At 42.6% G+C, this 16,702-nt stretch overlaps 1 protein-coding gene across 1 annotated transcript in view; it reads left to right on the top strand.

Annotated features, from left to right (window-relative positions):
- The window catches only part of LOC116818085 (N-acetylated-alpha-linked acidic dipeptidase 2-like), a 50,299-nt gene extending 33,904 nt beyond the window's left edge, over nt 1–16,395 (top strand). Inside the window, exons 15-19 of the mRNA XM_032768736.2 lie at nt 183–273; nt 2,724–2,988; nt 12,215–12,296; nt 13,450–13,542; nt 14,933–16,395. Of these exons, the coding sequence (XP_032624627.2) occupies nt 183–273; nt 2,724–2,988; nt 12,215–12,296; nt 13,450–13,542; nt 14,933–15,122 (721 nt within the window). The 3' untranslated portion in view covers nt 15,123–16,395. The remainder of the gene's footprint in view (nt 1–182; nt 274–2,723; nt 2,989–12,214; nt 12,297–13,449; nt 13,543–14,932) is intronic.
- The last annotated feature ends 307 nt before the right edge of the window (nt 16,396–16,702 follow it).

Genomic DNA, 16,702 nt, shown 5'->3' with positions numbered 1-16,702 from the left:
TCAAAGTGTATCCTTCTCCAATGCATTCATCTTCTTAATAGCCTTACCTCACTGTTCTGACCTTGCTTGTCAGAAGCCTTGCCCACAATACCTTGGAAACTCTGCTAGCAATACCTTGCATAATCATTTGTACTAGGTCTGACTGTAGCCTCATTTTGATACCTTTTATTTCCTGCATGTAGAATAAACAAACTGGGATCAGGCAGTGATTTTGAAGCTTATTTTCAGCGGCTGGGAATCACATCAGGCAGAGCCCGTTATACAAAGAACAGGGTAAGGCATCCAGATTTCCTGAAAATAACAGATACCGAGGTTTGGCTTTGTTTTGAGAACAATTACTCTACAGTGGGATATTCAACAATTAAAAAAAAAATTGTTCCAAAGTGTTGGTCCTGTGCTCACAGAAATGCAATTTTGGAATTTGTGAAGAAACAAACCCTGGAAGGACAATTCACCCATGATGGTGATGTGTGCATTCTAAACCCTCTAGTTACACAAATAGGGCCCTCGATGAAGAAGTATAGATCGATTCAGCTTCTGGTTGTGCTGTCATTCCCACACACATCACATTGTCCCCTTACATGTAGTATTTTTCTTCGTTCTAATGACACATTGCCTCATAAGTGAAAAAACCACATTTGTAACCCCCTGCTGTAAAGGATTGTCCAATTTTTCCTTTAAACTACAGCTTTATGTTTAAACCAGTTTACAAGTGTTTCATTAGCACTAACCGTCAAGGTGCTACAATGTCAAGGCCAACTGGAACTTAAGACTGAGGCCTTGTCTAAAAGTTTTGTCATTTTAACCATATGGGCATCCTGAAAGCTGCAGCTCTCTCTTGCTCTCCCGCCCAGGTATAGGCACAATTGCACTGACATAAAAGGGTTGATAGCTATATAGCTTCTCCTGATTCAGTAAAGCAAAATGATCCAAACAGATTGTCATAAATAGATAGGTAAGGTAAGGGTTAAGTTTCTTTTACCTGGAAAGGGTAACCAAACACCTGACCAGAGGGCCAATCAGAGAACTGGAACCATGAGTTCCAAAGAAGAGCAAAAAAAAGAAAGAAATATATAAAACAATAATCTTGCATTAAGAAACTCAATACAGGCTCTTGCTTATAAGAAAATATGAAGAAACAGTCTGATTTAAAAGATAGCCCGATTAAACCAGTCCAACAAATCCACATACGTGTAAATACAACACAAAGCTCCTCATAGCCGAATTGCTTTGGGGTTCCTTTGTACTCACAGATGTGTAGGAGAAACTTGGAGATAAGATGCAGTTAGGAGAAAGCTTGTTAACTCACAGCCGAGAAAACAACAAAGACACAGCCATCCACATCTATTCGTACAACACAAAGCTCCTCATAGCCGAATTGCTTTGGGGTTCCTTTGTACTCACAGACTTTTGGTGTAATACTTGAAATAAGATGGAGTTAGGAGGAAACCTTGTTTACTCACAGCCGAGAAAACAACAAAGACCCAGAGTATACAAATTCCCGCCCCTGACTTTAAACAATCCAGTTCTCTGATTGACCTTCTGGTCAGGTGTTTGGTTACCCTTTCCAGGTAAAAGAAACTTAACCCTTACCTTACCTATCTATTTATGACACAGATACTGATATGTAGTAGCATAACTGCATCAGCAAAATATCACACTCCTTACAGACATAGATAGGTCAGTAAAAAAATTTTAAGTATAGGCCAGGCTGAAGACATTTGATAAAACTGAATCTTTTTGGAGAAAAAAAATCAACTTGAGATGCAGAAGATATATATCTAACAATCCTAATGAAGTTCTTTTAAAGATTGTAGGACCATTATTTGTCGAGCTCCATGTGTTTGCATGATGCTTTACAGAAGACTCAGGGCCTGATTCTTTACCATTCAGTATCCATAGGCATTTGAAAATGTGTAGGATGGGTATGAAGTGCTTCCAAATCAGAGCTGTAGCTTTTTTTTAATATCCACTTAACACAAATGTAAGTCGTTACACAGGATGGAGTGGACAATCAGGCCTCAGCTCTCTGCCCTGAGGAGCTAACCTATGGTTTTAAAATATTCTGTTAGTTCAAGAGCAGTTGGGAAGAGACACTGTCCATGAAGAGATCAATGTTAGAAAGAGGTCAGCATTGGAGGCTGTTTTTTCAGGCAGGAGGAAGCATGCATTTCAAGGAGGAAGGCAGCTCAGCACATAAGAAGTGGAAGATAATTCTAAGGATAGAAGGCTGGATGAAAGAAAGCACACAGTGGAGTGTATAAGGAAAGAAGACAAGGATAGAGAATGGAAATATTATAGTCTGGGGCAAGATGATGATGAGGAAATGAGGGAAGAAATGTAGGTGGTGGCTGAATTGCACAAGATCCAACGGGATTACTGTTTTGCACTTGTGCTACTCAAACAACCAAATTGTTTTGCTTGTTGAGAATGAGTCAGTGGGTATTGGAGTTCAGGATGAGGCCAGAAAGAGGCCACCATAGACCAAAATTAAGGATTGCTACACACTTTTATTCTGCCGTAGTACCCCATGAGTTTGGATTGCTTTTTTCCTCATAGGCGCCTCACACAAACAGCGGTAAGGACAGTAATTCATCTGTATCTGGAGAAAAGCTATCATGATACAGAAGTTGTGGTGATCTATTTTTGGCCATTTCTGACCAATTTCATCCCTCAAACTGGCTTCAGTTAGACCATCTGAGACTTTGTTTATTCTCTTTCAGAGAGCAGACAAGTTCAGCAATTACCCAGTTTACCACACCGTCTACGAGACTTTTGAGTTAGTAGAACAATTTTATGACCCCACATTCACGAAACAGCTTACTGTTGCCCAGTTACGAGGAGGACTGGTGTATGAACTGGCAGATTCCCAGGTCATTCCTTTCAACTGCCAAGATTATGGAGAAGCCTTAAGAAAATACACAAATAGAATCTATAATTTGAGCAAGAAACATGAAGAACAGGTAGAGACTTACCGAGTGTCATTTGGTGAGTAATGACCGTGCAGACGTTAAACATTTATATGTCCTGAGTGCATCAATTAGAAGTACACAAATGAAAGAAATATGATTGTTGTATCCATAAAGCTGGACTTTGAGTTTCAGTGTGCCTTGTAGCACAATAAAGCATCTCATTTTAAGAACTCCCTAAGAAGTTTCTCAATATAATGAAGGTTTAAAAAGTTAGTGTCAAAATGTCTCTTATAACATAGTCACATTGTATATTACTTCATTCTTTATTTAGGGCAGACTCTCTTGAGTAGAGAAAGGGTGGTCTAGAGGTTGGGAGCTAGCCTGGTACTTAAAACATATGGGTTCAAATCCCTGCTCTACTGCAGACTCTGCAGTGTTTAACCTTGGACAAGTCACTTAGGGTCTGCTTTTTAAAGGTATTTTGGTGCTTAACTTCTGTTAAAATCAATAGAATTTAGACATCTGTGAGGATCTGTGCCCAGGTGTCTAAATGCCTTCAAATATCTGGGCCTTGGCCTCTCTGTCCATCAGTAAAATGGAGTTAATAGTACTTTCCTACCTCATGAGGATAAATACATGAAGGATTGTGAGATGCTCAGATACTATGGTAATACCCTAGGTAAAAAAAATTAAAGCACAAGCTTGGGCAGGACTTCTCTGCAGGATTAGAAAAGAAGGAATCCTCCTCACAGGCCAAAAAGCACCAGTGGCCTTTTACTCTGTAACTACTGGTCCTATGCCTTTGAGACCCTAGGTGTCCAAAGATGAGGGGCAGGAACTGGATTTTAGCTAGTGAATGAGTGCATATGGAAATAGCTTCAGGTAGCTGAAAAATAAAAAATGGAGCCAGTTTTCTTATTTGAATTTTTATTTCAAAAGTTTAATTTAAAACATTTATTATAAAAAATAAAGTTTCCAAAATATATTGTAAAAGGCACTTTCCTGAATTAATTCCTGTTCGAACTAGTGTATATCTTGTAGAAAAACATCCAGTCTCAATTTAAAAGTTTCCAGTGATGGAAGATCCACCACAGCCCCGTTACAACGGTTAATTACTCTCATTATTTAAAACGTGTGCCTTCTTTTGAGTGTAAACCTGTCCAACTTTAGCTTCCAGTCATTGCATCTCGTTTAACTTTTGTTTGCTAGACTGAAGAGCCTTCTCCTATCAAATTTCTGTTCCCAGTGTAGACACTTACAGATGAAGTCACCCCTTATCCTTCTTTTTGATAAGCTAAACAAGTGGAGTTCTTTGAGTTTGATACTGTGAGGCAGGTTTTCCAGTCCTTTAATCATTCTTGTGATTCTTCTCTGAACCTGCAGCAAAAAAAAATTGTAATCAGCTTTAGCAATATACTGAAGGTTATTTACTGTTCCTAACAGTCTAATTTATAGATAGTTTTCACAATATTATGCAATAAAATTCATGCACGGTTGTGACCATGGTTGCTGAAGGGGCCACGCTGAGATTGCTCAGTCAAGGCAAACTGCAAAGAATAGGGGAGACGATCCTCAAAGCTGATGGTTTATTTTCATGACCAGTAACAAACAGCTTCTGTAATACATTCATTACCATTCATTACCATTATTCATTACCCAGAAGCCAAAATAAGTTCCCTTTAAGCAGTCCAGCCTTTGGCTCCCACCCAGACAGCCAAGTCTACTATAGCCAGGGTTACTAAAGACCTTATTCACCATATATAAAGTTCTACCCATCCCAAGAAGAGACTGGACACATTGCCCAGCAGGTCAATGAATATTTCAGATTTTACCTAAATACACGCTTACGGCCAATTCTTATTAACTACACATCTAAGATTTATTCATAAAAAGAAAAGAAAGAGAGTTGCTACCATTAAAGATCATTATACATAGAGATAGGAATAAAGTTCTCAGATCAGTTTCATGGCAGAGATAGTGAGGCTGCTGATTTGTAAAAATCCTTCTGGAGTCAATTTAAAAGGCCATCCATGTGCAGTGTTTGTTCAAATTATTCCACAAGAATTGTAGGGTTAATTCAGAGTGGACTGGGAGACCTCAGTCTTGCGGGCTTAGACTTTTCCTGTCAAAGTTTAAGCTGATCTGAGATAGCAGGATCAGGCCCCACGCGTTCTTTATAGTTTGAAGCCAGTTGTGGTCACAGCAGGCCTTCCTTGGCTGGACAATAAGTAATGCATACTGTTGTTTTTGAAGCTAATCTCTGTTTCCTAGGCATATACCCATTACATTCATTAGCATGAAGCAAGTAATTATTCAAACAGTTCCCAGGTAGTTTACTATGTGAAATTTACAAGTTTCAAAGCAAAATGAGGACAATTATATTATTATACCACAAGTCCCATCAAAATGATAATGTTCCCTTTTGATATCTGAATCAGTAGACTACATTAATGATATCATTAGAGACAGGAATAAAGTTTTAGCACCTACAAGCTAATTAGATCACATTGTTAAACTTCTAACAAGATATAGATAAACACAGACAATATGACAGTAGAACCTCAGAGTTAGGAGCACCAGAGCAATGAACACCAGAGTTATGAACTGACTGATCAACCACACACCTCATTTGGAACCAGAAGTATGCAATCAGGCAGCAGCAGAGACAAAAAAAAAATAGAGAGAAGCAAATACAGTACAGTACTGGCAGAGACAAGAAAAAAAGAGAGAGAAGCAAATTAAATGTAAACTACTAAAAATAAAGGAAAAGTTTAATAAAGATTTACAAGGTAAGGAAACTGTTTCAGTGTTTGTTTCACTTAAATTAAGGTTGTTAAAAGCAGCATTTTTCTTCTGTATAGTAAAGTTTCAAAGTGTATTAAGTCAAAGCTGTAAACTTTTGAAAAAACAACCATAATATTTTGTTCAGTTACAAACAACCTCCATTCCCAAGGTGTTCGTAACTCTGAGGTTCTACTGTAGTATTTATTCTTGATTCTCTAACAGTACAAGCCTACATAGCAATGGTCTATCTACAAGGAATGGCCCTGTTTACCATTTCAATACTCTTCTAATATGTTCTTAAGAGTTGCTTTTAGGTCACTCAGCCTGCTATGTTGCTTAACCCTCACTGATTCAGCCTCACAATAGTATTCAGGGATTATGCATTTATATGACTTTGTTACCCTTTGTCATAGCATTGTGATATTGCCAATGCCAAACATTTAAAAATCGTAACTCAGGCCCAGTGAACTCATGGGACTGGCTTAAAATCATTATTTCAAAAAATAAATAAATAGAGCTTATTTCCCTTTCGGGTTTAGGTTTTCAAGTTTTCCTCTGCAACAATGAGAGCTAGAAACTTTTTTTTTAACACAATTTTCTCTCATATTCATGTGATTCCAGAAAGTGGAGCTTAAAGAAACACAAATTTTGTAAGTATTATGATTTTAAAAAAAGACGTAGAGTGAGCAACCCTGGCATTGTGTGGGATAAGTACACTTGTATGTTTTCGGGAGACCTTTTCCCTGGTCAGCCCTCTCCTTCTGCTTGTGAAACATGAGCTTTTGCGAAAGGGTGGCTAGAATGTCAACAATGGCTAAACGCTGTCCTTGCACGTACACACAATTCCCATTCAGTGCACAGAGGCAGCCAAACACAGAAACTTGACCTGAGGGGGTTGATTCAACTCTCTTGATATAAACAATCAGAGGGGAGATGGCTTTGTGGAGGGAGCTACTTTAGATTAGCCAGGGCTTTCTGAGGCCCCGTCTACACTACACAGTTAAATCGATTTAAACAGCGTTAAATCGATTTAACGCTGCACCCGTCCACATTACACCGCCCTGTAAATCGATTTAAAGGGCTCTTTAAATCGATTTCTGTACTCCATCAAAACCACAGGAGTTACCCTAAAATCGATTTTACTACATCGGAATTATGGTATGTGGACTGAAAATCGAAGTTACTAGCCTCCGGGAGGTGACTCCACAGAGCATACCACTGGCCCACATCTGGTAGCTCAGAACTACGATGCACTGGCCAGGTAAACCAGGAAAGCCGCCAGCGATTTTGAAATTCTCTTTCCGTGTTGGCACAGCGTGGAGCTCTGATGCAGCACAGGTGACCACGCAGCAACAGGTACTAATGCAGTCCACTGAGAAAACAGAAGAGCTCCCAGCATGGGACCAACAGAACGAGGTACTGGACTCATCGCTATCCTGGGTGAGGATCTCCAGTGCTTACGACTCCGTTCGCGTTCAAGACAAAATGAGAAAATATTTGAAAGATCGGTTTCAAAGCCTGAATGATTGCGAAAAGGACACAGGAGCGGGACTCTTCAGTGCACCGTGTAGATATTTAAAAGTGAAAAGAAGCTGAGGCCAGGCATAACCAGAAAACCAGAGAGGACAAGACGGCAAGGTCTGGAGCAAGGTACCAAAACCAATCAGACGCCTTTCTATGCTTGAGCTGCCATCAATTTTGGGTCCTGTGCAACGCAGTACCCCCCATCCGTCTGGCTGTGATTCCAGAGCCGTGAGGTATGTCAAATACCGGTGTAGGCTGAGGATTCTGGCTGAGTGGGGAAGTATCGAGACGAAGACAGACAGAGGAGCGAAGTAGATTGCTGATAGCCACAGACTGCTCAATTACCACACAGCAGCCAGCGAGCTTCTTTGAGAGTGCAGAATTACAACTCCCAGCCCGAACCAGGCCACTATCCCCAGTACATGATGCCATGGACAGGCGGACCTCGGTGAGCTGTACACTTTGTAAGTAACAATCATAGGTTGAAAACAAAGCGTCTTTTTAACTGATTATCCTCACACGAGAGTTATACTCATTCATGCTGAACCCTGGTATGAATTCAGGCGGATTTTCTTTTTATTAGGGGGGGCAAACAGTCGGCCGATTTTCCTAACTGTGCTGCTTACACTCATAACCTTGCCCTTAGCCGAGGGTGGCGGGGCGAAGGAAGTGCTGCCGCTGGGACCCTTTTTGGGCAAGCGATGGAATCTTCTCCGCTACTAGACACGGTCCGTCCTGGTTGGAGGGGAGGGAAGGCCTGCCAGCTGGGCCTTCTCCGGGCTTCTTCTGAGCGAGCGTGGGAATCTCGCAGCTGAACTAGCCACGCTTTGGGTGGGGGGAAGGGCAAGGCTGCGCTGGGCTTCTCTGGCGAGCATGGAGTCTTTCCTCAAGCTACTAGACACGCGTTTGGGGGGGGAGGGAAAGGCTCCGCTGGGCTTCTCTGGCGACAGGTAATCCCTTCAGCTTACTGAGACACGGTTTGGGTGGGGGGAGAGATAGAGGCAGCTGCCGCTGCTCTCTGCGAGCATTGGAATCTTACCGCGTGGTAGATACGTATGATCTGATGCAGGGCGTAAGCGGCTTGATCGGGGATAGTTGTTTCTGGTGCTAGGAAGATGTTGCGGTTGAATCTTTTTACATCTGATCTCTCCGCGTGTCTATCCTTTTCCCATAGCATTGGCTGCATCCTCTTTTGTTCTGTGGTAGGGCGTCCCTAGCAGCACCAGAAGGCTAGCTAAAAGGCCCGAGAGAAACAGAGCGAGAACTAGGGCGGGAGTGAGATCTCATGCTAGGATATGGGAAGAGTAAGTCCGACAGGTGACTGAGAGGCCTCATGCGGAGAAATGATAGTCAAGAGGAGGAAGTGAGTACAGCAATCCAAGGAAGATGCCATGATCGCGGAGGATAGAGAGACGCCTCGAGATGAAAGAGGTGAGGCAGGAGAAGAAGGTGGTTGGCAGGGGAAGACAGGCAGGAAGATCAGAGGTCGTGAGGGCAGGAAAGATCACGCTGCGTGATCAACGCTGGAGCTGTGCGTGATCAAACGGAGATCTCAGGCGCATGTGGATGTTCAGAACAGCAGCGGTTTTTTTTTTTTTTTTTTTTTTTTTTTTTTTTTTTTTTTTTTTTTTTTTTTTTTTTTTTTTTTTTACAGGAGTGCCACTGCAGCCCATGTTTAACCACCCTCACAGCTCCCCACAAGTTCATAGTCTCCCTCACCACAGACGTTTGAACGCGTGGTGGAAGATTTCTGCAATCAGCCGCACTCCACCTCCCCATGACAGCCCAACCAAAAAGGCTGACATAAGCTAAAATGTGCTTAATGGGCTTTCCTTTCTGTACACACCGATCGTTCCATCGCCCAAACCACACCTTCACGGATACCTAGAGCTATATATAGCTGAGTGCAAATCTTTTTATAATTACTGTTTAATCAAGAAACATCCAAAGGGGGGAGGGTGGGTTCATGCTTACAGGGAAGTGACTTTTAAGAAAGAATTCGAGATGGTGTTTAAAGCAATACCACATGACTTTTATAAAGAGTAATTGAGTTTAAAATATACTGAGCATTTATTGTACACTTCAGCAACTGTAAGTAAAAGCGGAGGGCTTGTTTGTTGTAGAGGAGTCAATAGAGTGGGGCCGATGATTGATGTCATCAAAGGGAGAACAAGCACTGCAGTCAAACCAACACCCATGGTCCGTGGCTGAAAACTACTCTATCAAGCTTCTACTGATGCGCACACTCCTCCTGGGGTGCTGCTTCTAAATCGCCGACCGGTGCTCTGTCTGTCGTACTGCAGGAGGGGCCGAGCGAGTGGATTTCTCAGCCTCGGGATCGCCTACCCTGCAGAAAGGTCTCCCCTTTACTGCCTTACAAGATTTGGAGCACATCGCGCAGTCAAGCAATAGCAATTGGACATTCTTTGGTGCTGAGGGTCTTGTCAGCTAGGTAAAGTAAATGATCGGAAGTCCGAGATCTCCTGTTAGAGACGGAGCCCAATGAGTGGCAAACACTCTAGCGGCGCACCTGTATCGGGCTGGGCAGCTTTGGCTAGGGAGTCTGATAATGTTAACAGCCTGCCTGAGCCAACGTGCAAGGCTGGCCTGTGTAAGTGGCTTCAGATGGAGCTCATTGGCATCAGGGGTAGAGCTGGGCTCACCATGGGATACGACAGGCATCTCAAACATCGCGGCCACAACCTCTGTTATTTGCTGGTCATGTGAAGTAATTCCGTGGGCTGGAAGGCCGGTTTAAGACAGAGAGTAGTTGCTTCTGAAGGTGATGTGTTAAAGCGCGAGTCGTCATGAACCTTCCTGCCATGATCGGGTCCCCACATGGAGTGTTGGGTGGAACGCGGAGGGATATGCGTCTTGGTGATCCACCAGTGTTGCAGCACCATGGAAAAATACCCTTGCGTTCAGTACTGGGTGCCCTGGTGCTTGGGCAAATAGGGATTAGTGGGTTCATCTATGGCCCTCACAGTTAGGGAATCCATTGCGCAAAGCCACCACTATGCTGCAGTTTCAGAGCACTACCTTCGTAGCAGCAGCTTAACAATTGCTTTGGCTACTTGCATCAAGCAGCCCCCAGTAGATTTTCCCACTCCAAATTGATTCCTGATGACGTAGCTGTCTGGATACAAGCTTCAGAGGGCTATTGACATCGCTTCTCCACTGTGAGGGCTCTCTATCTTAGTATTATGGCGTTTCAGGGCAGGGAAGCAGTCACAAAGTTCAAAGAGTGCTCTTACGCATGCGAAGTTTTCGCAGCCACTGGGAATCGTCACACTGCAAAACTATGCGGTCCACAGTCTGTGCTTGTTTCCGTGCCCAAAACGGCTTCAATGGTGAACTGCCCATTCACCACGTAGCTCCAAAATGGCTGGTCCCGGTTTAGGGAGAATTCAGTTCCATGTGTCATCTCATCACTCTGTCCGTGCGCTCGCGTAGTGCCTCCTGCCTGTCCCCTGCTCATGCCCCCTCTCTGATTGCAGTTCAGAGAGAAGCACAAGGTGCGTCAGGTGTTTACACTTGCACTATGGTTACTGATCTTCAGCAGGGTCATGGTCTCAGCAGGGTCCATGCTTGCTGTCCTATGGGCGTTTGCCTCTCTTCACCAGAAAAAGGGCGAATGGTTGTCTCTGCTTTCAACAAGGAGGGTAGGCTGTACCAGTACCACCCGGGACAATGTTTTTGTCCATCAGCCTGGGTTCTCAACCAGAGTGGGATACTGAATTGGAATAGCTGTGGAACAGCTACCCACAGTGCACCGCTCCTGAAATCGACGCTAGCCTTGGACCATGGATGCACAAATTCGAATTAAGGATCCTAGTGTGGACGCACTAAATCAATTTTATAAAATCAGTTTTATAAAATCGATTTAAACTAATTCGAATTAATCAGGTAGTGTAGACAAGGCTCGTGGTTAAATTCGAAATAGTCTGAAGCTTCCCTTTTGCCTACAGAACTTGTAGGTTTGGCAAGGTTCTAAAGTTTCTCCTTTTTGCAAGTTTGTCCCTGCTGCTCAATGAATCAGAACCAATTTTATTTTATTTTATTTTATTTTTTGGCAGGGGAGAGGGAGGTAGGAGAATTAGCTGTAGAATGAAATAGACACCGTTATCGAAGTCCTGTCTACTCTGGATGCAGTGGAACCAGTACAACTCTGTGTCTGCGTAGGGAGAGCCTGCCCCAAGGTCTGTGGCTGCCCTGTATGCCACAGAGCTCAGTTCCACAGGGACTTTTGCCAGTAGCCGTTAAGAGGGCTTGGGCATGTTGCCAGGGAAAGAGTGGGGACGAGCTTGATGGGGGGGGAGGTGTTCTGCAACTACAATGATCCAACAGGCCTGCACTCCCACATAATGGGATACAATCCAGGTGTTGAGTAGCAGCTGTAGAATGGCTCTATCACCATCCTATGCCTTGGCCGAGAGGATTCCTCCCCAACGGGATCTTGCTACACCAAGTCTGGGTTGGTATGGACGGGGAAAGAGCTCACATAAAACAAGCAAAGGGTAGGGTGGAAATCTCCTAAGGTGAAAATGGTGCAATCCTTGCACAGGCAGGCAGAAGTGCTGGAAATGTTGATACTTGTCAAGTTTCTTCATGTAAAGTCTGCAGTAAAATTAAAATTGCAGATCCAGGGTTTTCCTCCTTCCTATCCACCCCAATCTCAGAACTTTCTCTTTACCAGAGGTTCCCCAAGAATTTTTCTCAGCATATTTAAATTAAATATTATTTTAATGCTTCTTTGTAGAAGTTTTATTAGACATTTTTCCTCAGCATTGCTCCCATGGTTAAAATAGGTTTTCCATGTTATGAGAGGACACCGCAGCCATTTAAAAGTCAGATCCAGAAGAAATGGGGAAGCCAAGGATTCCTTGTCAAGTCAGTAAATAAAATAAATACATGGTTATCCTCAGTAAGTGAAATGTTTATTGTTCAAGGCTCTTTGTGTGATGCTGAAGTAAAAAAGGGCTTTCTATTTATAGGTCCCCTTTTTTCTGCTGTGACGAATTTCACAGAAGCTGCCGCTGATTTTCACAGAAGACTTAAAGAAGTTGATGTGAATAAGTAAGTTAAAGAAAAACAGTCTTGACGAATTCGCCTCCATGCTCCTTGACTTTGTTTGCCGAGGGTCAAGTCCTGCAATCCTGAATCAGACCTTGGTCAGCAAAAACTGACTTTGAAATCAATCAGAGTTTTGCCTGAGTGAGGACTACAGGATTTGGACCTCAACACATTCTGTTTCCTGAGTGCACTCACCAATGAACAGTATGAGCTTTGTAATCATTTTAGTGAAAATCTTATATAATGTAATGAACATATTTTTCACGTAAAGCAGCAGCTGTCAATGAAAAGTTAGTGTCTTTTTTCTTTGGTGGGTTCTTTCTAGTACTCTTTAATAAAACACAGGTTTCTATTGTTCTTAAAAGGGTGGCCTCCCATTTTGTTGCTTATATAATGGGAAGTTCGCCCAGTCTAATATGCAGTTTTTTCCTTCAAGTTTGTGTGAAGAGCACTCAGTCTGAAGCAGCATCTTCTGGAATCAACTGTCCTAGTTTGAAAGACTATGTGATTCTAATCACAGTTTAGAGCCCATCATCTTCTGTAGCACTGGGCAACGCATGTAATGCCTGTGTTTCATTTTCCTCATTTATATCATGATACTTGTCAGCCTAATCAGGTGCATAGGAAGGAGTAACTAGCTAATATTTGTTTAGTGCTTTGTAAACCAGAACAGGGCTGGCAATGGTTTTCCTATCCCAGAAATATTTTTAGAGTTTGGAAATTTTTATTGTTTTGCCTCAGAATGAAACTGAGACTTTTTTCAGTGAAGAGCCTGTAGTGTGGTAGTTAGGGCACTCACCTGAGAGATGAGAAAACTGGGTTCAGGTCCCTGCTTTGTCTAATTTGGAGCAGGAAGTTCAATCCAGGTCTCTCACATCCTAGTTGGGTGTTCTAACCACAAGGCCATTGCCTATTCCGGGGTTTGGAGGTGTCTTCTTCCTCTGGTTTTGACCAAAACTTTGTCTGAGAAACCTTTTTTCGTGAAAGTTTCATCAAAGCCAGTATGTTCCCAGGAGCAGTTTTGCTTTCACCGAATCAGCTTTTCTGACTAAAAAATAATGTTGAAAAATTCCCAACCAGCTCTCTTAGAAAACCATGTAGTTCATACATTTTCATGCATTGTTGTGTGAAATGCTTCTGTCTTCATCCTCCGCAGTCCAATTGCTGTGCGAATCATGAATGATCAACTGATGTTTGTGGAAAGAGCTTTCATTGATCCTCTTGGTTTACCGGGCAGGAAATTTTACAGGTAAGGCAACAGGTTATGCAGACTACTAAAAAGCATCAATTGTGCTATGACTTTTCAACTTTTTCATATTGTGAACAGCTTCCTAAAATAGAAAATCTCTTGTAAACACCTCCTGCACCTTCACTGTGGCATCGAAAGTGCTTGGTTCCAAGAAACAGTAATTAGGACAGTGCTAAAGAAATAAGATGAAAATAACTGTGCTGGTTACAGCAGTGTGAGGACATCCCTCTGCTGATTCCATCCCTCCTGACGGTGGAGCAGATTTGGGAGAAGAAGAGGGTGCCGAAAGACATGAGATTGTGATCTACATCCTTTGTGTAGCTCAACAACACGTTTGGGCTATTGAGCTTCTCCTGTCAGGCGTAGGACTGTATTTTTAGTAATATGAAATGTCTCTGAATTTTGCTCTTAGATTTCAAAGCATTTCCCAATCTTTAACACATTTATCCTTACACATCCCTGTGAGGTAGGGAAAGGCTGTTATTGCCCAGTTTTTACAGCTGCGAAACTGAGACACAGAGAAGCTAAGTGACTTGTCCAAGCTCACAGGGTGAAGCAGGGATTGAACCCAGGTCTTCCCAACTCCTGCCCTAACCATTGGACCATCCTTCTTGTCAGCTAGTAAGGTTTGCTTATATCCTAGGAGGATTTTCACTTGAATGCAGAAATGCTGTTCTGTCTTACAAGGAGAGTACATTGTAAGATTTATAGTCAGAAAGCCATGGTGAGAGAGAAGTTTCCCTCTTTGGTGCCAAGTGTATGGCCATACCTCATTTTGCCCCAATGCCTCAGTTTCATTGAAGTATCCAGTTATCTGAGAGAAGGGATGCCAGTGGTGTGGCCCTCTGGCCAAATCAGAAGTCCTCCAGTCCCAGGGAACACAAAAATCCAAAGCCAATCTTTAGCTTTTTCTAAGCTAAATAGTGTTCAGGCATCCTCAGGTGCAACAGCCTTCCAGGAAGCAACCACTCACCCTCCCACTACTAAATCCTTCCTCGTGCTTGCAAGGGTTTCAGCTGGAGCTGCTCATGGGTTTTTTTTCCCACATAGTGTGACTTTTTCAACAGCTCAGGTTTTTGCATCATTCAAAGTGTCCTGCTATTTCAGCTAAGCAGAGAAATTCAAGTTGAGGCAAACATTTTTCATTTTCCTATGAAAAGGGAGAGCCAGAAATTTTTCATTTTGGCCAAAAAATGAAATCAAAATCCACTGAAACTTCAAATGATGTTAAATTCACTGAAAATTTCCTTAAAAAATAAAAACAGTTCTAGTTCTAGCACAGTTTTTGCTCTTTCTGTCAGGGATTCCCACCAGCCATGTCTCAGTAGCTCCCCTTGTTCTCCCTCATATCCCTCCTTCCCACCTAAGCCTTTTTTCTCTTTCCCCACAGACACATTGTTTTTGCTCCGAGCAGCCACAACAAATACGCTGGAGAGTCATTCCCAGGGATCTATGACGCCATGTTTGATATTGAAAATAAAGTGGATCAGCACAAAGCCTGGGAAGAAGTAAAGAGGCAGATCTCCATTGCAGCCTTCACTGTGCAGGCTGCAGCAGGGACTCTGAAGGACGTAGTATAGGAACAAGGCACCAGCAGGCTTGAATACATGGCTAGCTCTTAAAAAATGGCAGTTAATGTACTGGAGTGATGCCATTTGCACTTTGTGCATAGTATTTACTAGGCTTGCAATATAACCAGCCTTTTGCATACAGAAGTCCCATGGGAGTTAGTGAGAGCTGTTGGTGTTATGGGACTGTTGGTTAAGGAATCAATGTTGCTTCTCTGAGACTGGCATAACTGCTGCATTTAAAAAAAAAAAAAAGACTTTTTCCTTTGCCTTTTTTTGGAAAAATGTCAGTTACAAAGCTTACATTTTCCAAAGGATCCACTAATTTTGGGACCTCACTTTTTGGGTTCTGAGCACTTCTGAAAATCAAGCTCCCAAGCTGCATTTGCCTTAGAGAACCTAGAACCTACCACTGGTGCAGTTTTGTTAGTAGTAGCAGGCAGAAGCCTTTATGCAGACAGAGCTCAGGGGTTTAACACCATGTGTCTTAATGGTGTTCTGAGCAGGATTAAACAACATGGTAAGAATGCTTGAACTCTGTCCACACTAGAGCTTCCATCACTGAGGCAGCTTTTGCACTGGATCTGATCCACTATGGCTACACCTCTTTTTCCTAGTGTGGACAATGATTTAGGGCATAGGAATTGAAGTACTGGATCAGACCCATGGTTCATCTAGTCTAGTATCATGTCTCTGAGAGTGGTCAGCACCACATGCTTCAGAGAAAGGTACAAGAAACTCACAGCCGTCCCCTCATAGAGATTGATATACTGTGCATCATCAGGCTTTATCTCCCTGTCCATAGTCTTTGATTGTGGGTGTGATTATAAAAGATGGTGAGCACCCACAATCTCTCCTCTGAAAACTTCAGCTCTAGGTGTTCTATGCTGCGCACCCATAATCAGTGAACAGTTGATAATGTAGGTCCAGATGCTTTTTATGCCATTTTTCTATGCATTTTTCTAACCTATTTCTATGCAGAAGTTTTGAAAACCCTCAGGCTGAGATTTACAAAGGGGATGGGGCGGGGGGCAGTTAGGGATCAAAATCCCTTTTTGAAATTTTTGTTTTGAAAATCCCAGACTTATGCAATATCACTACCCAGGTGTTTTTAAGAGGAGAAAGAGCCAATAGAGAATCACCATCACTCCTGTGATGAATAGGGTGACCAGATGAGAGGGAGAAAATATCGGGACACACAGGGGAGAGGGGGTCCGTTGACTTTTCAAAAAAAAAAAAAGGCTGAGTCCTACCAGCTTTGCAAAAAAATAAAATAATAAAAAAAGGCGAGTGCTGCTGGTGGAGTGAAATATCTGGACAAATTGCGTCCCAACCAAAGATTGGTCGGGATGCAGTACAAACACCTAAATATCAGGATGGTCCCAATTTTATCAGGATGTCTGGTCATCCTGGTCTGCTCCATTTGTAACATGCCATCACTTTCCTCTCAGCTGTTATTCATCATGCCCTCTTTAATAGGGAAAGCTATTTCATACCATGCTCTCACCCACCAGCTGATGTCTGATGACAGAGGTGGAAAGTGTTTTCCCAGAATGCTATTAATTACTGTTCTGAGCAGAAGGGATGGAACG

Source organism: Chelonoidis abingdonii, chromosome 1 (assembly GCF_003597395.2).
Source record: "Chelonoidis abingdonii isolate Lonesome George chromosome 1, CheloAbing_2.0, whole genome shotgun sequence".
Classification (NCBI taxonomy): Eukaryota; Metazoa; Chordata; order Testudines; family Testudinidae; genus Chelonoidis; species Chelonoidis abingdonii.
This window is presented reverse-complemented; position numbering and strand designations above follow the sequence as displayed.